The sequence below is a fragment of the Cotesia typhae genome, unplaced genomic scaffold, assembly GCF_013202065.1.
Source record: "Cotesia typhae breed Kobodo isofemale line unplaced genomic scaffold, CoteBio_Ctyphae contig_33, whole genome shotgun sequence".
NCBI lineage: Eukaryota > Metazoa > Arthropoda > Insecta > Hymenoptera > Braconidae > Cotesia > Cotesia typhae.
The window spans coordinates 370,746-398,067 of NW_027423741.1; the positions used below are offsets into that span (position 1 = coordinate 370,746).

Below are 27,322 nucleotides of genomic sequence, written 5' to 3' on the forward strand. Positions count from 1 at the left end.
AAAAAAAAAAAAAAAGTGAAAATTTTTTGCATTTATTCTCGAGATTCTGATAATTTAAAAAATTAAATTTATAAATAACTAATAAAATTTAATTTGTTTAAATAAAACAGGTTAGATTGACAGGAGGTCATATGGTGAAGCAGAGGCGGTTTATTGGTAACACTAACAACAAAATGATAAATATACGAGAAAATCTATTAGGAATGATCTAGACAATTAGCTCTAATGATTAATAATAATATGGATAATTTTTATTAATATCCTGGAAAAAATAAAGAATTTTTGACAGTAGTCGCACAATTAAGGACCTTCATTTTTACACGCACACGTGAGTTTTATTTACGATAATAAAAAAATAAAAAAAAAAAAAAAAAAAAAAACAAATAAGCAAATAAATAGTTACTAAAATTTACTAGAAAGTTTTTATTGGTGCACGTGAAAGTAAATTGCCACTGGAGGCAAGTATTGAAGATTTTCAAATAAAAGGGTGCTAACGTCATAAATTTAACTGACAAAAATTTGAATCAACGCAAATTACTTGCTGGTGATTTGGAAGAGCAGTAAATTTTTTGTTACAGATTATGAGAGTATAAATATTTAAATGTACATAATGCTCAACGGAAGTTTATAAATACGAATGTTTATGATATGAATTTATGGATAGATATATGTAAAAATATATAAGTACATATTATACTTGTGATTGATTTTTGTGATCTGGAATATCAGAAGGAAGCTTCTATATTATTTAACGTTATAAAGGTAATTTAACTGAATGAAATTGTTTGAATGCCGAGCGGAGATTTAATAAAACTTTGCCGAGCATTATCATGATAATGTAATTTAATGAAATTAAATTAAATTTTGTTTCCTTTTAGTTTTTAGGTACACGAGACTGGATAGATTAAAACAGGAGAAGTTTGTTAAGCCAAAGGAATTAAGTGATATACAAATATAACTCAGTATTTAATAGAAGATTTTGTTCATTGGAGTTTTAGAGGATTTATTTATAAATACAAACAAGTCTACCAGAATATTTAATTTAGTTGTAGATAGATAGAGAAACGTACAAATATTGGATGATAAATCCATCGGATTTTTTTTTATTTCTTCTTTCACTTGTTTGCCGTTCAGGCAGTGTTTCGTTATAATGGTAAGTACATAACAAGTTTTTTTTTTCTTTTTTTTTTAATCCTCTTATCTAATGTTGTTTTTATTTTGATATTGAAAGTAATGATTTAAAATTATTATTTTTTGAATTAATTTTTTGTTATACCAAAAGTGAGACAGATTTGTTGTCAATCTTTCTGCAATCGGATGATTTATTTTAAGATGAAATTCTTACCGAATAACGTAATCATACGTAAAAATTTCATTCTTAAAAAACATAAAGTGAAAATGGTAAGAATTTATGTACCCAATATTGACCTATTACATTATTGAAAGCATGTCAATATATGTTCTTCGATCGTGATTTCGAAAATTTATAACTATTGAGACTACCCGTGCGAAAAAAATTTTTTTTCTTGATGAAGTTGATCTTTAAATTAATATTTTAAAACAAATATGATTTTACAATAAATTTATCATGGAAATATTGCAATTTTCTTACAAAAAACCTACGAAAAAAAATGAAGATAATCTATGAAGAATTTGGTAGAGATTATTACCAAAATAATGCAAAATTTATATTAATTTTTTTTTTTTTTAATGAATTCCTTACTAAGCCATATTTCTTTCATAATATTAATTTAAGAACTAAGAATAAAATTTATAACGAGGCTAAATTTTTTTATGTATAGGTGAGCACTGACGTTTGATTTTACATTAATGCCTTGGAAAAAATTAGCACAAATATTAACCATCGTCAGTTAATAAAATTATAAATTTTTATTCTATAAAAAAATCCCTTTGAAATCAGACAAAAAATATTCGAGTATCTTTCTGTCCTTCTTTCTCTCGCGGTTGATGCGATTGCCGACGGGGTCACGTACAAGTGGAAATTTCCATTGCCCCACGCAACTTACGTTACATTCAATGTATACCTCCTATATATATATATATATATATATATATATATTCTCGGAACGTATAAATATATGTATCTCCAGCAGTTGTAGTAGTTTATAAATTACAAAGTTAACATGGATTTGTATGACTATTATTTTAGAGGATTGAGAATAATTAATTATCTCGGAGTAAATAGAGAAATAATTTCTGATATAAAATTCTACTATAGATAACTTATTTAATGAAGGTTGATATTGAATAATTAACAATAATACTCTCTTTATTATTAATTAATTATTACTATGAGTCACTAATCAATTGTCGGGATAAATTTGAGTAAATTGAATATAAATAGGTTTATATTAATAATAACGACAATAACAGTAACAATCATGATTATTAAAAACACATGCGTGTAGTGCCAGCCTTGGATAACGGAAATTAATTTAGAGAGTACGTAAATTGGCATGATATTGAATTGAGGGAGTAAAGTGCAAATTTATTTAACGATTCACTTGATAGGTAATTTAACAAGCAAAGACACACGCGAATTAATAATTAGAAACATAAGCGGTCTAATGTTTTATATGCTTACGCGATGTAACATTGTCACTCAGCAGTGTCGAAAATGATTTATCGAATTTATTCATACGTTTCCAATCAATTGTTATTAAATTCATCAGAGTATTAATTAATTTTAATTTTAATTTTACGTTATAAACGATAATATTTCACATGTTGTGGATGAATAAATGGATTCGCGAGATGATTTATTAGTTGTTTTTATCATGACGAATTATATTATTTATCTTTTCTGTTTTATTATCCCATATTTTAATTGAGATGAAAAATTTAACGAGTTTTTCGATCAATTATTTAGGATAAATTTTTATTAAATTATAGGGATGAAATTGGGTAATTTGTTTTTTAAATTTCAGACAGACTGGTGTCGAGATGGGATAATATATGATATTATATGATATGTGTATAAGTATGTAGAAGTAAGTTTTGTATATAACGTAATATCTAATATGTAGTAGAAGACAAGGTATAGGCTCATTAATAACGCAAGAAGTGAGCGTAAACTCAGAGAGCGGGTATAGGAATCCGCTATATAGTTTATGGTACACGGAAAACGAACTTTATTTTTATTCGGCTAGTCGATTAATCTCATCCGGTTAACGCTCGGACGGATTTATAACAAAAGTAATAGAAAGTGTCGTGGTGCCAAATAAAATCTGTTAAATCTGTTAATAAAAAAAGACGGAGGAATGAAGGAAGAATAGAAGAAAAAGTCGGTGATAAATGGTGAAAAATAAAATTTTATTTTTGACGCACTGTCCGGTTATTTTTATTGACATTTTAGCGGTTTGATCGCGGTTAATCTGTCAATTTCTACTTTATCATCAGAAGATCACCGAATCAGCTGCATTCACTCGTCAAATGAAAGAATCATTAAAAAAAAAAAAAATGACCGATTAAACGGTAGAAATTAATTGATTGTAATTTACAAAATTAAATTAAATAATATGTAGCTGTTATTTTAAAAATGAATTACTTCAACATGGCCCTTATAATTAAAGTTATAATGAAAAATTTTATCCAATTAATTGTTCTTCAAATTTAAATCGTCAATATAAAATAATTAACTTCAATCGATGTAAAACAATCAAAATAAATAATTAAATTAAAATTTATCAATTGAATACACAGTGGTCAGCTTTATTATCCTTAAATAAAAGTTATGCAAATTTGAAAGCGGATGAATTTCAATGATTAATTAAATGAGCATAAAAATGGTGGATAAAAATAACAATCGTATTGACATTGAAGTATCATTACACATATGTCTTGTGTTATGAAAAAAGTCAACTAGAATAAATGGGAATTATGACACCGCAGTTGTATATTTAGATATTTTATAAAGTCTTGTCACAGTTAACCGATATCAATCATTTTTGCCTATGATAGGGGTATCATGATTCAATTCTGCTAGTTATGATCATTGATCAATTTATTTATCATTCGTCTTACTAGCAGTAATAGATAAATAACTCAGTGATTTTTCGCTACAGAATTTCCGGTAGTAATTTAAAATGATCAATAGGTTTATTTAATCATTTATTTAAATTAATTCGATTTATCAATGGATTTTTGAGAATCAATTCGTAAATTCAAATTTAAATGGAAAAAAAATTTATTTATAACTCAAGTTATTTTTTTTTTTCAGCGAAAGTAGTGAACAATTTTTATTAAAAAATTTTTATTTTGATATTGTGTAAAAAAAAAAAAGGTAGAATTTTGAGTTTTTTCGTAAGCCAATCGAAATGACAACTAAATCATTCTTTTATTTGTCGATAGAAAAACCGATGAATATACATAGAAAAAAAAAAAAAACATTGAACCGTTTGCTCGTTAAACATTAAAAATAATAAATTTGATTTTTGCAAACATTGTACAATTATTTTATATTATATATTTCGTCGATATAGCATGCAATAATTGTTTACATTACTATACATGAATTCTATTAAGCTTCCTATACGGTTTTATTTCTATAAAAATTCTGGATGCTCGAGTTTTTTCCTTCATTGTCGATTACTATACGATGCACGTGGAGGATTGATCAGCTTTGATTTAATCATAAAAATTAATAACAGGGTTGTTATAACTGATGACCCCGGCAATAAATTTGAAAAAAATTTTTTTATTAAATCGTCTCTCGATATTGCGTATCCTCCTCGCTAATATATGTTATTAATATCTCTCAGAATAATATCCCAACAGGATATTTTTATTCCATTCAATTATACATTTATATCGTTCCTTCACCAGCATTATTTTAATTAATTTAGTAAACTGCCTGACTGGATTGAATTCATTCAATCAAAATTTATTTTTTGTTCGCTATTTGTTTTAATTATAAATAAAAAATTTACTGGATATTTAAAAAAAGTAAATAAAAAATATCGTTAGTTATTATAAATATTGATTTGGCGTTTTATTAAAAGTGAAAAGAGAAATAATAAAGGTGGATCCTAAAAATGAGCTACAAAAAATAGTTATTTTTATTTATATAATCGCGTCTACACTCAACAAAAGCTTTTTACTGAAAATGTATTGTGCATTGTTACTCATGAGATTGTTGATGTTTCGTTGGAAAAATTTTATATTTTATTTTTTCATGATACTTTGTTATTATTTCTTCTCACTCCTCTTCTTTTTAGTTTTCGGTATATATTCATTTTTATTTTAATATTGCATTTTATTCATGCGGTCTCTATAGTTCTTGTTTATTTATTAAAAGTTATTCTATAATAGGGCTGCAATGAAAAATATCTTTTCACTATACATATATATCTCAAATACAAAGATTACAATCAAAATTTTGCCTTAAAAAATTATAATTTTGTAAAATAAACCTGTGAAAAAATGTTAATAATTAACTGCGTCTTCGCAATTTTGAATTTTCAAGCATATGAGATTATAAATTTACCGCTGTATATATTTTTAATTCATTATTTTCTTCTCCAATCTCTTTTATAGGCCATAAAATAGTCAATAAAATTGCCGTTCAACTTTTTTACGCGATATTAAAATTTCAGCACCTAAAATTTTAACCTCTGCATTTTACGTTGCCAGTGTTATAAAATTCCTCTCGAGCTTCTTTAACTTTGATCAATAATTTTTTATTAATGTTCGCTAAATAATTTTACCCACTAAGCTACTGAAATACGCACATTAAATTCAGTCTATTTTTCAAGAGCATATAAAAGTATTTCAGCGCGAAAAACCTCAAATAATGATAACTTTTATATCTATCCAATTTGGCGGGGAAAGCGCAGTTTAACCCTTTGATGCTGTAATGATGCCAGAAATATTTTAGTAAGCTGTTCATTTCACGTAGAATCTCTTCGTTTGATTAAATTGACTGCACAGAGCAACAGGAACGGATGTGACATCCGGAATAGGACTCGAAATACTCTAAACTGTTGGTGGAATGGTAACTGATGAATCAAATCATCAGTATGTTTACTATCGTGGTTGGTGACGTTTTCAATTGGAACGAGAGCTTCATAAGCTCCTTCGTGTTCTGGACACGATAAATATTTATAAACTCCCACACGAATATATTTAGTACTGGAAAGCCTGCATCAAAGGACTCTTTCTCTATAAATATACTATATACCAGAAAAATTTATTTTCCGTCACTAAAGGTTTCAATACATTGTCAGTTTTTCCGATAACTTTCTTTTGCAAAAAAAAAAAAAAAAAAAAAAAAAAATTACTTTTGGTCATTGTTTCCTCGAGATGAATAGACGGGTTCATTAAATGTGAGACAGGATAATAATTAAACAGAGATGAGTTGATGAATACAGGGTTGTACAAAGTTGTCAATGCTGGCAGCATTTTTAAAATGTGAAATACGAAATACGAAAAATAATTAGAGTTCAACAATTTTTTTTTTTTTTTTTTGAATTATGAATCGACTGGAATTAAAAGTTTACTGGTATAAATAAAAAATTTATTTGTATTTTTATTTGTTTTCATTTATTCATTATTTTCGATACTTTTTGTGATGCTGATGTCCATACTTTAATTCCGTACAATATAATTATTAGCTGATATTGAAGCATTATATTTATACGAATTTAATGCTCACGGCAAAGGGAAAATTTACAATTTATTCGTTTCGTGTTTTCAGGGGGTGAATTTTTTATCCGATAAATTTCCGAGTGAAATTCATGTTGCAAGCTCATTATTTTTGGTACATGAAACTCATTTTTGTTTTATTAATTTATTAAACTCGTTATTTAACAAAAAATGTATTAGCTTTCACGTAATCTGTTTAACGAAGGTGGAATGTTTTTCATTTTAAAAGCTTTTGTTATTCAATACATGGGATTTGGAATGGAAATTTTTACATTGAAAAAAATAAATAAATGATTAAACTTAATTTAGCAGACAAGTCTTAATTTAATTTGAATAATTTTTAAATGATAGTTCTTACATATAACGTACATTTCAATTCATTTTATCTAATCAAAATATTGACGCAGATATTAGTTGATATTAGTACGACTTTTGTAGAGCTAACCGTCTTACGCAAGTAATATAAATTTTATTATGTATACTTATCTTGAGTACTGCACTTATTTATTTTTTACTATTCAAATATTCAAGTATATATTTATTTTTTTCAAACAATTAAACCGTATGTTTATTTTTTATTTTATTAAAATTCTTGACATGTATTAAATTAAACCGACGGTATATTTAAAAATTCTCAAAGTTTAGATAAGAATTTATTGAAAGGAAAAAAAATGTTAATTTAGCAGAAAAAAAAAAATAAACAGATGAAAATGGGACTAATACAAATAGTGATGAAAGAAACTTTTATAGAGATAACTTCGTTATTATAAAATTATCTGTTGTAGGTAGGATTAAAAAAGGTCCGCTGATTTTCAATAGTGTGTTCTATTCAGCACTACTGTACCCTACATAAATCCATTTTCCAACATGCGTTAAGCTCACTCATGGTGTTTGAAGTGTGCCATAGTACAAATATTGTTACAGGCAATTCTAACAACTATACAAGTTATTCCTAAATTAATATGTTCTATTCTGTCTTGTATACAGAGATGCTTTTGGACTTTACCTCCATTATATTAATTAGACAGCTGTTTGAGTGGATTGATAGAGATTTCTGATCTAAAAAATATACAGCTAAAATTATCCACTTAAAAGCCTTTTTCAATCTGTTATTTTTTATAGATAGTTGCACATGATTTTTAATAAATAAAAAAAATTTTAAAACCTCCTACTAATTCATCAGTTTTAATGATATCTAAGTACATTAGAACATAAAAAAATTAACATTGACTGTCGTCTGGTACAATATGAATGCGTAAATTAAAAATAATTGTGATGTTAGTCTATTTTGTTCTCCGAGACGCTAAATTAATAAATTATATAACTGTTGAACAAGGGTAAATAAAGTATCACATAAACTATATTTACCGTCGTCTGTGCAATCTAATAATAGGTATGATTAAATACTTAATTAATTGCTCAAAAAATATTGATTCAATCTACATAACATTATTTTTAGAAAACGATTCAATTCAAAATGATTCGCGGTGATCTTTTGTGCTGGGACTTAATCCTCGAAGTCAATTGAAGGCGTGAAAAGTTTTTCCGGGTTGCTATTGCAGTTACGGTGTCGCTGGTGTTGCTCGCACCGGAAAGGTGAAAGAAAAAATGAATTAAAGCGATAAAAAAGACAGCGATGAATAGGAGAGATTAAAAAAGGCGTAAAATAAAAACTAATAAAAGAAAACTTTTCACCTTTATGTGAAAATCTTTTCAGCGTCCACTAACTTTTTAATCGCGTTATCTCGACTAATTAATCGCTGCTCTGGATCTCTTTCTCTGGCCTGATCCTCATCCTCAGCCTCTCAGTTATCTCTTCTCGAGGAGGATTTTCACGGCGATTTTTCCATTATGCACTTTCGTTTTCCGCTTTCTGAATTGATCAGGATAAGAAAGAGTTGTGGCATATTGTTATTAGCGGATATTAAATGAAAATTCCGATTTTTGTTTCAGTGTTCGGAGCTTCTTCTTTTCTTTCGACTCCTCGACTCCTCGACTCCTGGACTCCTCGACTCCTCGTTTGCCGGCAACTTGTCGATACATTAATAGATACCAACCTCTACTTGTATTTGCCCGAATCTTCTATTAATGTTTTACAATTATGCAATCTCTATTTTATTATCTGATAAGTGTATATTATTATCTCTCGTAGCTTCTGTGCATTCAGAGTCATAAGTATACTCAGCAAACAGTTTAAACAATTAACTTCCTAATTAAATTTTAAATTAAAGAATTTTAGCCCTTCAAAAATTTCACCTCAAGACTAAAAATCTTTTTCTCTTATAAAAAAAGCTTCCTGAGTAACCCTTTGATATACAAAGTAATGCAATATAAATGAATGGAATTTTTCGTCCTCATAATAAAGCTTTGACCCAATTGCAGATATGAATGATCCATACCGGGTGATCAATGTCTAGTAGCATTTTAACTTGGGGGCTAAGAGATAAAAGTGTATAAGTGTAGCTTGTGTGCCAAGCCTGCGCTATGCATGCCCGCAATATAGATACAGTATGCTTTACTCTACTCGGTAATAATAAGAAAAAAAAACCCAGTACACATAAAGGAAAAAAAGCTCATGATTTTCACCCCCTCCGCGTATTTTTAGTATACCGTCCAGTACGACTCGGTCTATTCGACTATCACCTTATCTTTTTGTTTGTTTCAATAATCAAATATTAATACAATTTCAATCTTTGTTTAAAAAATATAACATACAGTTATATTTTTTGAGTGTTACTTTTATATTTGTCGTTAAGTTAAGTGATTTAACATAAAGTAAATTGTTATTTTAAATGACCGGTGAGTTCTTTAATAGTGAAGTATAATAACCAAACAGTTAAACTCAGCATTTGGCCTCAATGGAAAAGCCACTTTGTTCTTTAAAATTTTATAGTTGATTTCAGTAAAAATATGAACATACCCTGATTGTAAATTAACTTGATTCAAGGAAAAAATTCTTTCAAAAGATTTTCTTGGTTCAAAAATTTTTTTTTCAATAAATTTAATTTTTTACCAATAATGAAAACAAAATAATTTTGGAGCTTTTTCTCTCATGTATACAAATATTTAACCATCTATTTATCGTTTTGTTTAACGCTGGTCGTAGTGCATATAGTCATTGCAGCATCAGCTTAAATACTCTGATAGCCTATCCGCTCTGGTAATGTCGCCAAGAGGACGGCGGGGCGCCGACGACGTCGACGTCGTTTTGACGCTGTCGCGTTTTCGTTGCGTAAGTAAGTCTGGACGTCGGGTCGTCGTGGCGTCAGTTGATCGAGCGCCGCAAAACCCTTCGGAGTTAGTGAGATTATCCGAATAATAATTGCTTAGAGATTATTTATTGTTAAGTTAAAATAAACAATTTACTACTTTCTGGTCAGATTATCGAGCATAAGTGATAAAATTTAACTGTTCAGACGTTCGGTTTACTTGTCCGACATTTGGTGTTTGCTTCAAGCTTAGGGTATTTGAGTCTCAAGGTTACGGGGTCAATGGTAGGTCATCCTAATGCCGCTGCAGAGGTTGCTTTGAGTGTCCTTGACCTACTTAATCACTTATACTTTTATAATATATTCTAACAGCATTTCGTGAGGGTTTTAATCTGGAGCACGTGAATTTTATTATTCCAGTATCTAATATCACTTTCGTTGTCGGCCTGGAATAGTTTTCTCAGGGTCAATGCCACATGTCACTGTCATTAGACGCCTGCGCCTTGGCCATCCCCATCATGCAACACTCGATGCATCTCATTTGATCTTAACTTCTCTTACATCACAATCAATTCGCTATTATTATTGAGGAAACTACCGATAATTATTCATTGTTACATCATAAATAATATTTCCAAGAAAAATTAATTTGTATCTTTATTTTAATCTAACAAAGGTGTTAGAAATTTTTTATTAACATTTGAATTATTTTTTACCTCAAAGTGATTGAATTTACAATTTTTTATATTGATAAAAACTGATAAATTTTATTTCCAAAAATATTTATGAACATGATCAATATTATAAAAATTATTATCTGATATTATTATTGGTTCTCAGAATCTACTCATTAAATTTATAATTTACAATTAAAAATATCACTATCGATTTGATAATCTTGAAAAATATATTTATAGCACTGCGTGTCCTAAATTCGTATTTAGGACACGCTCAACTGTTGACTTAAATAAACAATTATGAAACGAGCTGAGAAGAATTTTTTAGGCTACGGGCTCATATTTACGATCAATCCATACATTTCTGCTCTAAAAATTTGACTTTCACCGCAGAAAAAAACGAAAAAATGTATCTAAAAACATTCAAAGCTCCGAAAAAATAGAAAATAATAAATAATTAATAATTAAAATTACATCTTTTTGTCGGTTATGATTCAGTCTGAAGTATGCTGAAACCTCAATTGATGATTCGCAAATGTTTTTTATTATCGATTTCGCTCAGTTGTAAACATTATTCTGGTGTGAAATATTTGCTAAACGTTATTTAATTTAACAAGAATCCTATTCCGTAATAAATATGGACAGTGATTACAGTGATTTAGACGATGATTATAATGATTTTGTTCCTGACGAGATAAAAGAAAAGGCGAAGAATATAGCTTTGCAATCAATGCCAACAAAATCTAAACGAATGTATGTAGCAGCTTATAATGCTTTTAAAGCATGGCGTAAAGAAAATGTTAAATCAAATTCTTTTGCTGAAGATGTGATTTTAGTCTATTTTGATAATCTTTCTCAAAAATATGCCCCTCCCAGTTTATGGGCTTTTCATTCGATGTTGAAAACTACTATCAAAGCATTTGATGACGTTGATATTGGTAATTACAAAAAAGTAACGTTTTTTTGAAGAAACAAATGAGTAAATATGTTGCTAAAAATCTGAAGTATTTACAAAAGAAAATATCCAAAAATTTTTAAATGAAGCCCCTGATAATAAATATCTTGCTACAAAGGTAATTAAATATTTATTGATTTTTTGAGTATGAAAATGTCTATATAGTCTAAATATTTGTTTATTTTATTCTTACTGTTGCAGGTTTGTTTAATATTTGGAATTTCTGGTGCTTTAAGAAGAAGTGAATTCATGAACATGAAACTGGAAGATGTCAAAAAAATTGATGAGAACACTTTATTTATTAAAGTTCCGATTACAAAAATAATCAGCCAAGATCATTTACCATTGATGGTAAATATTATGACTACGCAAAAGAATACATGGATGCTAGGCCCAAAACCTGTAAAACAGATCGATTTTTTTGAATTACCAAAATGGTCGATGTACTTGTCAGCCCATAGGAATTAACAAGTTTGGTTCAATGCCTAGAACCATTGCTGAATTTTTAAAATTAGAGAATGCCAATAAATACACTGGACATAGTTTCCGTCGAACATCTGCCACATTATTAGCTGATGCTGGAGGTGATATGACAGTGATGAAGAGACATGGTGGTTGGAAGTCATCAACAGTAGTTGAAGGTTATATTGCCGATTCCGTTAACAACAAAAAAACGTACTCATTCTATGATCACCGATGGAATTGTTTTGGATAAAAAAACAAATACTGTTGAATCCACTCCTCGATCTACTAAACCATCTCCTGTAGTTACAAACAGTACCGTTTTAAATAAATCAACCAGTTTAGACGTTTCGACGAAAAAAATTTGACAAAAATTACAAATGTTTTATCAGTATTAAATGAAAAATTAATTGAAACAGCAGTCTCAATGTCCAAACCCGAAAATAGTGTTTTATCAAACTTTGGCCAACCGTGTTCACCAGCATCAAATGTAGTTGAAGTTGATACATCACACCATCAAAAAAATTTAAATCTATTTCGCAAGAAAATACTGTTGCGAAAAAGAAAAATTCAACTTCTCAATTCAACGATTGTGGAACTCCTGATTTATTTATCAGTTCTACAGTATTTTATGATCAAGATTTAGGTTTATGCGTGAAAAAATTTTAAGAGTCTCAATATAAGGTATTCCAAAACTGCCATTTCACCATTGAAGTTCAATCCGAAGAAAAATAAATATTCGTTGATTTTACATTTTATGATTTTAATAATAAATAGAAATAAGTGGAAATAAACATTTTAAAATCGTTAAAAAATAATAAAAAAACTAATAATTAAATGAAAAAATTATTAAGTATATTTTTATTTTTTTTGTTAATCATTTCAAATTTTTTTTTTTAATTGACAAGTGGGAATTTTATAAAATAAAAAATGCAATTTCTTATGAATAAATTTTTGGAGCAAATTTTTTGGTTAAAGAAAATTAAAAAATTATAAAGTGACAGCTAAATTTATTGTTATTTAATTTTATATATTGAGTGTTTTAATGTGTGGATTAATTTTTTTTTAATTACTATTAATCACTTTGGATTTAAAATTTGATATATATTTATTTCTTTTTTTTTAACTTTTTATTCGTTTTTAGGACTGGGGGCTCCGCCCCCCTGGGCCTTCGCCGGGGCTTCGCCCCTGGACCCCACCGGGGCTCTGCCCCTGGACCCCGATTTTGGGTCTACATATATCGCTACATTTGTAATAATGATAGTGCGTGCCACTCGTGTAACGTTGTCGATTACCACAATATACTATCATACTATTTTTAAGCAATTATTTACTTTAACATTCTAGATTTTATTTATGCACGATATACTATTTTTGTTTTTGCTTAATTAATTTTTATATTTAAATTTAAATAATACTGAAGACGAATTTAGGACACTGGTGCTACAAAATAGTGTAAGATACTCGTAGCTTAAATGAGCGATCATTCACGGCGTGTTAGCGCACTCGCTTCGCTCGTGCGCCAACTTCACGCCGTGTCATAATCGCTCATTTAAGCAACTCGTATCTTAATGTACTATTGTAATACAGTTAGAAAAATTTATATTAAATTAAAAATATAAAAATATTTTAATAATTTATATAGATAATCATGAATAACTATATACTATAAATAAAGTTGAGACTAGTACCGGATATGAATAAGTTCTGTACTAAGAACACTCGACATGTTATCGAGAGACCGCAAGTTCGATTGCTCGTTAGAAGTAAACTATAGTTGAATAAAAATTGTATATTAATTTTTTTTTTTTTTTTTTTTTTTTTTTTTACTTGATTGACTGATTGACTTGAAATTATTGAAAATTCGATGAAAATTTTTTTTTAAACGATTATCAGATTTTTACAGATAAAAATTTCATTTTCACTGTAAACAATTTTTTCTCAATTAATCTCTCTGTAATCGTACTTTCTAAAACATTTTAGTTGTTAAAAAGAAAAAAATTTTCCACTATTCACTTAGACTAAAGTTATAATTCTTATGTTGAAATAAAAAACAGTGTCATAAAATGACGAAACATAGATCGTATTTTTATTTATTTTTATCAACATCCTTATCGGTATATTTTAATTAAAATTTAATCATAAAGCAGACATCATATAACGATAATTCGATTCAGTAGAAAAATGAGCGGTGGCTTTTTCCAGCGACTCTGAGAGTATAAAATAATTTCCAGATCCAAGTTAAATTTACATGGGTTCTAACCATTTATTTATATTTCATATAATTATTATCTATTATTTAAGCTTTAAGCTGACAACAGGAAAAGTACAGTTTAAGTATAATTTCATAATAAATAATTTATTTATCTAGAGAGATGGGAGGTGGCATTGTTTTCATTACACAGCAAGCTATTACCGGAAAGGTATAAAAGATACGTTGGTAATCAAGTATCTTCAGTGAACGTAACGCGAGCCGAATGTGAGATCACATTTGTCGTCTTGTTAATTTTAATTAAATTTTTTTGTTTTGTTCGAAGACAGAGGTATTACGGTCGCCTCACTTTAATTCTTCCTGGAGTTTATTGATTGATGATTTAATGCTCGACAATCAGGGGCAAGTGATTTTGAACCAATTACGGACGGAAATAACAGCTATTTACATAAGACAGTTTCTGTGATTATTATTATAATAAACTAGTGATTGTTTATTTTGTAAATAGTTAATAATATAACTGTGATATAATCAACTAGGGTGATCGTGAATTTTTCTGTGGATTAGTTACAGTTAATAAAGTTATTAAGTAAAACGGCAGGACACTTATGAAGGGGTCCGTCGTTTCAACGAGATCCACTGCTGAGCTTATTAAGCATATTTGGGATATTGATTGGAAACAGTAGTTATAATAAGGTAAATTTTGATTTAATTTAACAAATAGTTAATAAAAAAAACGATAAAGTAAACTCGTTTAGTTAGCAAATTGAATTTGTCAAACGTTGTTTGTTATCAGTTATCAGTTTTTACCGATGAATAGACCATAAGATATAGATTTTGATAGTAAGAATCCTTATGAGTGTCAGTAGAGCACTAGAGTTCCCGCTAATCGGATAATCCGGACTCTTTAGTCCTTAGCGGAGTAGAGGATTTTCATTTTCTCTTTTTCCTTTAAAAGCTCCCCGTTGGGCTGTCTCGACCGGGATACCTCGGGGCTCTGGCAGGTCAAGTAGATGCTTTTAAAGGGATGAAAATCAAGTTCTCAGTTTCACTGACATAACTCTTATCCAAAAGTTTATTTCTTCTTCTCCTCTTTCTCTCCCTCGTCTTTTCTACTCTTTATGTGTACTGAGTAGAGCGTCTCTTCATCAGAATAAGATAAAACCAAGTGTAAGCGCTACTAGATCTTTCTTAGCACAGCTTCTTTTTCCCACTCTCGCTCAGCTCGCTCTTTCTATCTCCTACTTTAATCACTTTAATCTCGTAATCTTTTATTTCCAGTTAATATTTTTTTTTTTTTTTTTTTTTTTTTTTCATTTCAACATAATAATTTTATTTTCATCTTTTGTACATACTTATAACAAATCAAGGCAATTTTTTCTATTTTTTTTTACTCTTGAATTTTAATAATATTCCAGTTTGTATTTAAATTTCCAATTAATCTTTTTTATTATTACTTGGAAATTATTTTTTCGGCGATAAAGATAAATTTAAATGATAAACTTTTTTAAGTGGTTACACATTCAGAATAAATTTTTTTTTCTATACTTCATAATTATGATTTAAAAATTTTTATGATAGTCTCATTTTCATTATAATTATAATAATCCCTGTATAAATATAAAAATAGGTCATTTACAGTCTACAGATATTTTTGTCAATTGTCTCAATAGACATTCGATGTTCGTTGAATCGTGTAATAAAAATGTATAGTAAAATAAAAATGCAACATTTGCTTGCAAGCACTGGCTTGTATTTTTCGTGACTAACCGAAATAATACAAGTATAAAGACTAGACGAGATAAGATGTACATTGATATTGATTTCTATACCGCCTTTATTTATATTTCGATCACGTTTCCGGTACTCAAAGAAATATCAATAAAAATAGATACGTTACAAATCGAGATAAATAAAAAAATCAATGGGAAGTCAATGAGTTGTGATTTTTTTTACTAATCATATTTTGTAAAATATGAATTTTTTATGATAAAAGATTGTATGTTTATTTTTATATTTTAATCTCTAGTGAGTAGATATTACAAGTTAACAGCTACGATTGCCCGAGAGATAATTCTGTGGGACTTTACTCGACAATTAAAATAGCAACCACTTTTATTTATTATAATTTGATCCCGTTCTCCGGGTGTCTTTTGCCCTCACATTCAGCTCTTAACCATTATTATTCCAATTAACATACCATACACGTGACAGTGGTCAGAGAGTACGTCAAAGCTCTTTCCCGCAAGGACTTTACTCGAAATAAACCTGGCAGCGATACCGACCGTGGCATTTTGCAATTGCTAAATGCATCGTTGTTAGAGAAAACGATGATCGTTTGTGCACCTGTATACAGTCCTTCCATTTATTCTCGTCTCTAAAATAAACATTATTATAATTATTATTATTATTACTTTACGTTCATTTGGATTTTATTTTATAATTTTAGTAATTTTTTTTATTACATTATGTATGGTATTAATCCGATTTTACGGTTTCATTTATTGAGTCAATTTTATTAAAAGTTATTTTTATGTTAACGTTCATTTCTTTTTGGGATTTCAATTGTAGAATAAAATTATAATGGATTACATCCTAATATCATTAGCTCAATCTTATTTTACAGATGAATTTAATATAATTTTTTTGAGGTTTTTTTTTTTTTTTTTAATGACATTTTATGTCAATATTGAAGTAAGAAATTTTTTTTTTTTTATTTATTTGAATATTTTATAAATTGAATTGAAAAATGATAATAGAAATTTTCATATCAAGAGAGAGTGTGATGTGATGAGAAAAATTGTATGTAAATATTGAAGTTCAAGATTTATTTACTTTAGCTTCCTCTGAAAATTAAATAAAATTTAAAAAGAATTGATTAAAGTAAAAAATTTATTATATGTTTAAAGTTAATATTTTAAAAATATTCTATTATGAAATAAATAAAAAAATAAAATTTGTCAACATTGAAGTTGGTCATATTTTTAAATTGAAATTTTCAATACTACTATTTCAATTTTACTCTATATGCAATAAAATCCACTCCGTTATTGAACAATAAATTTTTCACTTTAAATTTCCACACTGAAGATACAACGGATTATATTTTCAATAATATTACTTCAATTTCAATCGTCAATCGAACCAATACAAAATTCACATATGTATAAAAATTCATGACTTTCCCGAAGACAAATTTGTATATTCGAAATAAACGGATTAGCTATAATATGATTTTACTAGTTATACATTTAATGAATATTTCGTAAAAAAAAAAAAAAAAAAAAAAAAAAACTAAAAAATGTAATTTTTTTAGTCTTAACAATTTTGAAATTTCTTTAATGAAAAATTTCGACAATTAATATCAACAATTTCCAAAAACAAGAATTTAAAAATGAATATTTTAATTAAACGCAAGACCTTAACCTTATTACACTTTCGGGTGAATAATTGTGCACTTACTGTCATAGAGTTTGACCCAGAAACTCATCTAAAAATAATAGTTGTTGTCTCTTGAACATTCTGTTCTCTCTTAAGCACTCATCGACTCCTATCTAGATAAATTGCCAAAGAGAGAAAGAGAGCGATAGGTAAATTAAGATAAAGCGACTGGTGACAGATATTAGCGTTTAAAAACCGGGAAAAACCCGAAATTTTTATTTTTGAATTTTTATCTCGACTCACATTAGATCAGTGTCAATAATAAGAATAAAAATAAATATTGATAAGTCGATAAACTGATGAATTATATAAATGTGTGTACTGTAAGATTAAATTTGTAACATGTATTAAGAACTAGATTATTTAACGGAAAGTTTCTCAAGTAGCAGTAACAAGTATATTGTTGAAACGTTGCCCCTCAACCCCCAGCGTTGAGATGTGTTCCCTGTCATGTATCAAATAGCGAATGGCGTACGCAGCTCAGTGGTTCATCGAGTTCACTCTACGGATTACTACATCACGGATAATGTCTACTAAAGTTAGTTTTCCTCGTTGGTGATAGAGTTCCGAGGGTTTTAAAGTACTTTGCACAGTTCTCGACTCTGAAATTAACTATAAAGCGAGGATTATCATATTTTAAAAAACCATAAGGCTTGTAAAATTCGGAGTTTTAAATTTTTTATGTTTAATAAAATTTTGCAACCTCTTTTACAAATTTTTCTCCTCAAAAAAAAAAAAAAAAATTGTATGATTTTTTTAAATAAATAAATACATTATTTATTTATTTATACTGCATCGCATATTCTTAATTTCATTAAATTTAAAATTTATTTCGTAATAAAAAAAATAAAAAACATTATAATAAAATAAGAAAATAATCGTCTCCAATGAGTTTTGGAGTAGTATATAGAAAACAGCTTATGAATAAAAAAATATGATACAAAAATTTGATGCGTTCTTACTTTGATCAGCATAAAGCAGAATTTGCTGACGAAATGAGAGTGTGAAAAAGATAAGGAGGATCGGGGGTACAGGGGGCTAAGTGTGAGATCGAGAGAGAAAGAAAGAAACTTGAGCTTTCGAAACGCCCGAAACCCATTGACCTAACGAAGTCTTGTCTGAGGAGCTTTTATCGCGATTGAAAAAGGCCTCGTGAAACTTTATCATTGACGATCTTTGCCAGTTTTCTTTATATTACTCAGGTAATAAAAGACTTGAATACAGGAATGGGTTTCAATAGCTTACAAATGGGATTTCCATTTTCATTACCGGGCACTAAAAAAACTATAGCTATTTATTATCGACACTAGACACTAGATAATTCATAAAATTTATTTTTTTTTTTTTTCCTTCCAGAGTTGTTAACTGAGAATGCGCGATGACGCAGCGAATTTACCAGTGGTCCACGAACCCTCTCGAGGGGGCCCCCCAGAGTATCCAAATGGAGCCTCCCAAGACAAAGTCGAATCATCAAGAAAAAATCCCCTTGAGGTGTAAGTACACATATCATTAAGTAACACATTATATTTATCTTTTCTTCTTTTCCTGCTTTTTTTTTTTTTTTTTTTTTTTTTTATGGTAATTTTTATTATATGTAGTTCAAAAATGAATAGAAAATAAGCTTTGCACCTTAATAAATACATACTTTTTGAATTTTATTTTATTAGCAAAGACCTTTTCCAAACTTGAACAATATCAAAGTAACTTATCTCTTGGCCTCTCCTCGCAGTATTCTAGATCGTGTTCCGATAGTAGCTTTGTCGATAAAGTTTTCCAACAGCAATTATGTCGGTTAATGGATCCCCCGGGGGATTGCGACAGATTTTCACAAAAGAAATAACTATTCTACCAGGAAAAGAGTAAGAAGCAGAGTAACTTCGACAGTACCTTGGACTCGTGATACTTGCACTTCTCTGAAGAGTACGATTACTCGACTCGTTCCTCTCGAAGCAAACTCTAACTCTTAGCTACTTTAGACTTTCTTGCTCCGATATTTCTTCATTACTTTTTTTTTTTTCATCGTTAACTTGCAAGATCTATTGAATTCCCTTTCAGACGTTTATATTTATCATTCTATTTTTCAAAGAAAATTAAATTACTTAAAAAGTCAGGTCGTATGCTTTGTATATATATATATATATATATATATATATATATATATATATATATATATTTTTTTTTTTTTTTTATGAATATTCATGAATTTTTATTTACAGAATATAGATTTTTATAATTAATCGGGTTTATTTCATTTCACACGTTTACATCATAACTTATAACGTCATCTCGTTATTATTGAAAGGGACGTTATTATTTTTGGAGTATTGATCTTATTATACTCACCGTATGACCTGTATGGCCGAGTTTGAACCTCAAATTATCAGACTTAAAAAATTATTAATTAATTATTATAAATTCAAAATTTAATAAATTTTATACGAAGGAGTTTCCATGTTTTTTTTTTTTTTTTTTTTTTTTTAACTCTTATAATTAAAAGATAAATTGTTTAATTCTTTTGCACTTCTCTGTTCTATTATTGGTAGTTCTAACTTTCGTAATTTATATTCATACTAATACTGATATTAATATTAATATAAAATACTATTACACAGCTATATTGTTTAATAATAAAAGCAATAAATTTACACGTAACATTAAGTGGCTAATTATAGGTTTGAATGAACGTGTGTAGTACTAGTGTATTTCGTTTACAGACACACAACAAGACAAGGAGAAGGATAAACAGGAAACAGAATGTATACTGGATGATGATAATGAACCAATGTACGAGTTAAATACATATGTCAATTATCGAATATCAAATAAATAAATAAAATGAGTAATTAATGGGTCCAATAAAATTTTAAAGGATGCCTCAAACGTGATACATTAACAGATAAAATAATTTAACGAACATTAAAACCAATTATCAATTTTTTATTAGACTTAAGCTAATCAACGAATACGATTTGCGTAAATTATTCTGGTGGATATAAAGGCATATTATGTAATTATAAAATGTATCTGTTGACAGTGAATTTGTTCCACCGCAAACAAAGGAGGAGGATAAGCCACCCCCAGAGGCGCCATCCTTACCACCCATCCCTTATTACAAACTTGTAAGTACCTGATTTTCTGCATCCCTAATCACTGGTAGAATATTATGTAATATAACTTATCTTTTACTTAAATGAACTTAATACCCAACTTTAACATTAACTTACATTGGTACGTGATTTAATTTGAGTCTCATTAAATATCAGAAAGGACTTGCTAATTTTATTATGTAGGTTAATGTAATGTATTAAAGTACAGCGATGTTACACTTAGTCATTTTATGCATTAATGGTTGTAATTTATAATATAGTTCCAGATATCATTATATGAAAAAATCATATTTGTTTTAGTTTCGATTTGCGACATTCGGCGAGTTGATGTACGTCTTTGCTGGCCTCTTCATGGGCACCATGACGGGCCTGTGTATTCCAGTAGCAAATATTCAGTATGGTGAGTTCACTACTCTTCTGGTGGATCGTAATATGACAAATCAGACCAGCACGCCTACTTTTATCATGGAGATGTTTGGTGGTGGAAAGATTTTGTAAGTATTATCAATAAAATAACAAGTAAAATTCATTACAGATTACCTAAATCATTGCAAATAATATTCATCATTCTTATGAGAAAAATCAATAATTAAAAAAAAAAAAAAAAAAAAAAAAAAAAACTAATAAATTTAAAAAAGTTATAATGAAAATCTGAATAATAAAAGAATATTCTAATGTCTATAGACTCTGTTAAAAGTTTTATTTCAACTTCTTTAACGATCAAAATTAACTTTAACCCATGAGACGTCTTATTCAAATACTTTAACGACTCTCTAGTTTTTTACTCATTTTCGTTCTTAAGTTAACAGAACTACAACTATTTCATTAAATTGTTAATTAACAGTCTTGTAAATTCCTTTGGAGAATGACAAATTATTTTAAACATTGAAACTAAATTAAAAATTAAAAACAAGGATCGTTATTAAAAATTAATTTATAAAAAAATTATTCCCATGTACAGAAAATATTTCAATAATTCACCAGTTTCTAAGAAGTTAATGGAGCTTACATTATACTTAAAATAAATATTATAACTAAAATTACTACCCATCATGTAGCTTTTGTTGATCATATTGAAGCAATAAGTCTACTAAATTATAGACAAAGTAATAAGTAATAAGTAATGATAGTGATGCTTAATTTTTAATAAGATCTTTGCTTTCAATATCTAAAATAGTAACGTTCCAAGTAAAAAATTGACATTTAATGAAATTATTTCAGAGGACCTAATGCATCAAAAATAGAAAGAATGAATGCGTTGTACGACGATTCAGTGGCCTTCGGAGTGTCCTGTGCAGCTTTATCGACCCTTCAATTTATCTTTGCAATATTCACAGTAGATCTGTTGAATGTCGCAGCTTTCCGTCAAATTCACAGGATCCGTCGGATGTTTTTGCAAGCTGTTTTGAGACAGGACATGTCTTGGTACGACACTAACACCTCGACAAACTTCGCTAGCAGGATAACCGAGTAAGTTATTTCGCTGAATAAATATTATTTGTTTGTTTAGACTTGACAAATTGTTCCCCTGACATCGATGTCAGCATCGATACCGAAACTAATATTGATACTGAGGTCATTGATTCTGATAAGATAAAAATGGCTAGATGTCACGTTAAGCACGTGACATCTAGGGTCAGTTAAATAGGAGAGAAATACCAGAGGGATAAAGTTGCTGTGGCGAATGAAAAGGAACTGGAGAAGGGAGAATATAGAAGATAGAAGGGCTGAGAGGCAAAGTTGATGCTCCTATCCTAAATGCTGGGGCTGAGTAAGAGCAAAGTTCAGAACACAGGGGAGGAACGCAACAGGTGGTTCAGAGTTGCCGGTAACCCGAAAATCTTGTCTTTGATTCAACTTATATTCCTATTGTCATACAATAGGGCTTTTCTCATCACCCATTGCCTTGAGGTTGTTCTTGACTTGTCTTGTGCAAGATCTGCCATCTACCTTGCATTCTGCTATCCAATGTAGCATAAAACAAGAGTCAGGAGGAGAATCCGTCGACAAGAGAACATGATTGACCGACTACGGACTGAGCTCATGTTCAGCACGTCAATATAATCCCTGTTAGTTTATCTCGTTTAGCTTGAAGCTGCAGACCAGCCTTATCAGTGAACTACCTCGTTCTCTAGTCATACTAGTATTAGTAGTATCTCGTGTCACTCATTGTTGGAAATTCAGCTCCTTGCTCTCCTGGGTTCTTTTGACCGGAACAGCTCGACTGTGCAAACTCGTCAGACCGATAATGAGAAAGATGTCCCAGTCAAAGCAATGATACGTCTTGTCACTCGTATTCTCTATTGATCACACTGATAACTTCCCAGTTCAACGCTTTTGCTGACTCATATTTTATCTTTTGAGATTTTATTTTATCTGATTTTTTATTGCACAAGCTGACTCAATTATTATTATCTATATATAATTAAAAGAATAAAAAAAATTTTTTTTCCGGCGTATTTATATGTATAAATTTTTTTGTAAAAGTAAATGATTTATGTCAAGTTTTTGGAGCAGTTTGGAATAATTTTTTTGGTTATATAAATTTGTTCCGTCCCATTTACTATTAAATTACTGATAATTGATCCTGTAATAGCAATATTATTTTTCAAATTTATTTTAAAAGTACTTAAACTTTATATATTGTGATTAAAAATATTGAAAAATCATTAAGCCAAAGTTTTTTTCTTTACAATTTATAATAATAAAATTATTATTATTTTTCTAGGGATTTAGATAAGATGAAAGAAGGAATGGGAGAAAAATTGGGAGTATTCACGTATCTGACGGTTTCATTCGTGTCATCTATAATAGTGTCCTTCTACTACGGATGGAAGCTGACCCTGGTAGTCCTGAGTTGCGCTCCAGTGATTGTAATTGCCACTGCGATCGTAGCCAAGGTTCAAAGCTCGCTAACTGCCTTGGAATTGACGGCTTACGGTCAGGCAGGTAGCGTAGCTGAAGAGGTTCTTGGTGCGATTCGTACAGTAGTGGCATTCGGCGGCGAAAAAGTAGAGGTCAATCGTTACACTAATAAGCTAGTACCTGCCGAGAAGACGGGTATTAAACGTGGAATGTGGTCCGGAGTGGGTGGAGGTATTATGTGGTTCATCATCTATCTGAGTTACGCGGTTGCCTTCTGGTACGGAGTGCAGCTCATTCTTGAAGATCGTCCAAAACTTGAAAAAGCGTACACACCAGCAGTATTGGTAATTGTCTTTTTTGGTGTGCTCGCTGGCGCCCAAAACATGGGATTGACTTCACCACATCTTGAAGCTTTCGCAGTGGCTCGCGGATCCGCGGCTACGGTTTTTCAAGTCATCGACCGGGTGCCCACTATCGACAGTCTTAGCACACAAGGACAGAAGCTTTCTTCTGTTAACGGGGATATTGAATTCAAGGATGTCTACTTTAAATATCCAGCGCGTAAGGATGTTAAAGTCCTGCAAGGGTTGAATTTGAAAATTAAAAGCGGAGAAACAGTCGCACTTGTGGGTGGATCTGGATGTGGTAAATCGACTTGTCTCCAACTTATTCAGCGACTTTATGATCCTCTTCAGGGTCAGGTATGTTAATATATATTTTTATTTAATTCATAATTAAGTTATAAATGTTTAAAAAGAAATTATTAAGTAGAAATAAATGTCACAATTTTTTTTCCATGTTCTAATAAATTTCTAAAAGCCTGCTTGTAAAGTTCAAATGTAATGAGGTCAAAAAAAAATTACGCGAAGATTTTTTTTATACCAGAAAACTTTTACACCTTATATTCCCTCTTGGCTATATTTTATAACCAGGCAGTAATATTGAGATAATAAAGCGTTACATCATCACATTTTACGAGGAAGCTTACTCGCATTAAGAATCTAAACATATATATATATATATATATATATATATATATATATATATATATATATATATATATAATTTAGCTTTGATACATTTATATAAATACCGTTTGATCTTCACTGCTGATTACATTAAAATTTATACTTATATATATATATATTTATGCTCGCACAAGTATTAGTGTCAACTCAAACATACCTTTGATCTCTCAGATAATTATGAATATAAATAATTTTCTCGTATAGTAGAGTACAGTGTGTCTTATATATGTTTGTGACAGGTGCTGCTTGACGGAGTTGACATAGCCAAACTTAATGTCGGATGGATGCGGTCGTACATCGGCGTAGTCGGGCAAGAGCCAGTACTTTTTGATACAACCATAAGAGAGAACATCCGCTACGGAAATGATAATGTCACTGAAGAGGAGATGATCAAAGCTGCTAAGGAAGCTAATGCTCACGACTTCATTAGCAAATTACCGGAGGTAAGAAAATTAGGTGTTATGTACAATCTAGACATAAGACTTCTGATATAATATACTAGATATATTGCTCATCATAAACTAATTACAATTAATTCAAATGATCTGTGAACCAATCGGGTAATTTCGAGTTGAGAGATTTTAATTGGATCTATTACCTACTCTTACTCTCTTGGAGGTTCGAGGTTGTGTAATTAAATGTATGTGTTTTTTACGAGTCGATCTCAAGAGACAGATTATTCATGGTAATTATAGGTGTCAAAACGGTGTGAACGACTGTGGAATACTCACAGAAGCTAATTGATGCCTGTTGACACAAGTCAACAAGTCAACCAATTCCCCAAAGACACTAGTTAAATTTGGGTATACGTCATGGGCTACATAAGTCATGAGTACGATTAATCAATCAGCTTGATTATTGACGCGGGATGTTGTTATTGATTGGACTTGTTAATGTTAATGTTTATATGTTCTCCTCATCATTTTATTAATTATCATTATCATAATCATAAATATAAAATACTAAAGTTCTACTTTATTTGAAGTTAATTATTCAAATGCCATAACTTGTGACAATTATCTAAATTTCGAGACTTAATACCGCAATAAAAGATACCACGTCGATGAGAAAATAAATGAATGAGTATTGGGGGAGTTTATTTAAAGCAAGTAGGATGATAAAAATTAAAATTGGTGCTCGGTGAGGTTTATAGTGGTTGCGGGCTTCCAAATTCTCGGGGTTAATCAAACAAGCCCTCATTTTCGCTGATAGTAAATTGTTGAAAAGCGAGAGATCCGGGTGGTGAACACTTGTCTCTTCTCTCTTTCGCCGCCGCCGCCCCCCCAGTCTCTCGATTTTCACTCACCACTATTCACTTTCCACTCTCTACTATCCACTGTTTATCCTCGTATAGTACTGTCGACTAATACGTGCGATAACTCATGTTAATTTTCATCTCGTGGCCGATTTACGAGTCCACTGTGAGCTGTGAATGCATTTTAAGTGTTAAAGTGATGATAATTTCGATTCAATCGATTGCACATTTATTATTAATTATTATCATCATCTCCATCATTCTACCACTATTAACTATTATTTCTTCGTTCACACTGTTATCATTTATGAAGGATGACTGATGACGATTTAATAAAAGTTCTTGTCGCATCCAAGCGCTCAATTATATAAATGTATGATTGTATATTATCAATGGTTTTAGGGTTACGACAGTCCTGTTGGTGAACGCGGTTCGCAATTATCAGGTGGACAAAAGCAAAGAATAGCCATAGCCCGGGCATTAGTACGTAAGCCCAAAATTTTGATTTTGGATGAAGCGACATCTGCGTTAGATCTTCACAGTGAAGCAACCGTACAACGTGCGCTTGATGCGGCTGCCAAAGGCAGAACTACTGTTGTTGTTACTCATCGGTTATCAACTATCACCAATGCCGATAGGATCGTCTTCATCAAGGATGGACAGGTTGCTGAAATGGGAACACACGAGGAATTACTTACATTGGGAAATCATTATTACGGATTAGTATATGCTGATGCCAGTACGACTGCTAAAGGTATCTATCTATATATAATATATATATATATATATATATATTCGTTTTGTATATTGTAGATTAATTTTACTGATACAATATATTATACTATCAGTATAATCCGCGAATACATCAATTCAAGTTTTTAATCACTGCTCAAATACTTCAGTTTGTCAGTAACCAATCAGGGAGAATTTAATACTGATTTATTTTAAAAATTTTTATGAATTTTAAACTAAAAGATTTTCTCGCATTTTTTTAATAAAAAATATTAAATGATTTTTTGGATTGAAATTTTTTAGAGAAAAATTTACTGGATAAAGATGAATTTCTTGTTAACCTTTACAAAAACATAATATTTATTTTACAGCTAAAGCAACAGCAACCGTAGCAAAAAGTACAGTAGCAACCGTTCCAAAAGCCAAACCACCATTAAAGAAACAATTTTCAACGTTGTCAATGCATTCGCACCGTCTGTCACTTGCCGGAGCGTCTACAACATCTGAAGAGGAACTTGACGAACATGAGAAACCCTACGACGCTCCAATGAGAAGAATTTTCGGGCTGAACAAACCGGAATGGCTCTTCAATTTGATTGGCAAGTACTCTAAAACCTCTGAGAAAAAAAAAATATACTTCTATTAAGAATACAAACAGTAATTGGTATTCTTCCTTTAAAGAATTGATTTATTAAATGGTTAATTTAAACAAATTC

General features: G+C 29.8%; 1 protein-coding gene across 8 annotated transcripts in view; it reads left to right on the plus strand.

Moving 5' to 3' along the window:
- Mdr49 (Multi drug resistance 49) overlaps positions 1-27,322 on the plus strand; it is a 37,276-nt gene that overhangs the window by 4,385 nt on the left and 5,569 nt on the right. The window contains exons 3-15 of one of the 8 annotated variants that reach the window (XM_074241323.1): positions 111-328; positions 417-762; positions 879-1,153; positions 8,617-10,157; positions 18,976-19,112; positions 20,334-20,403; positions 20,654-20,738; positions 21,027-21,220; positions 21,948-22,196; positions 23,455-24,292; positions 24,859-25,062; positions 26,277-26,628; positions 26,978-27,205. In XM_074241323.1, coding sequence (XP_074097424.1) covers positions 18,998-19,112; positions 20,334-20,403; positions 20,654-20,738; positions 21,027-21,220; positions 21,948-22,196; positions 23,455-24,292; positions 24,859-25,062; positions 26,277-26,628; positions 26,978-27,205 — 2,335 coding nt within the window. In that variant the 5' untranslated portion in view covers positions 111-328; positions 417-762; positions 879-1,153; positions 8,617-10,157; positions 18,976-18,997. Of the gene's footprint in view, positions 1-110; positions 329-416; positions 763-878; positions 1,154-8,616; positions 10,158-14,717; positions 14,875-18,975; positions 19,113-20,333; positions 20,404-20,653; positions 20,739-21,026; positions 21,221-21,947; positions 22,197-23,454; positions 24,293-24,858; positions 25,063-26,276; positions 26,629-26,977; positions 27,206-27,322 lie in introns of those variants that run through there. The other 7 variants (XM_074241329.1, XM_074241321.1, XM_074241324.1 and 4 more) reach the window with 7 other exon arrangements.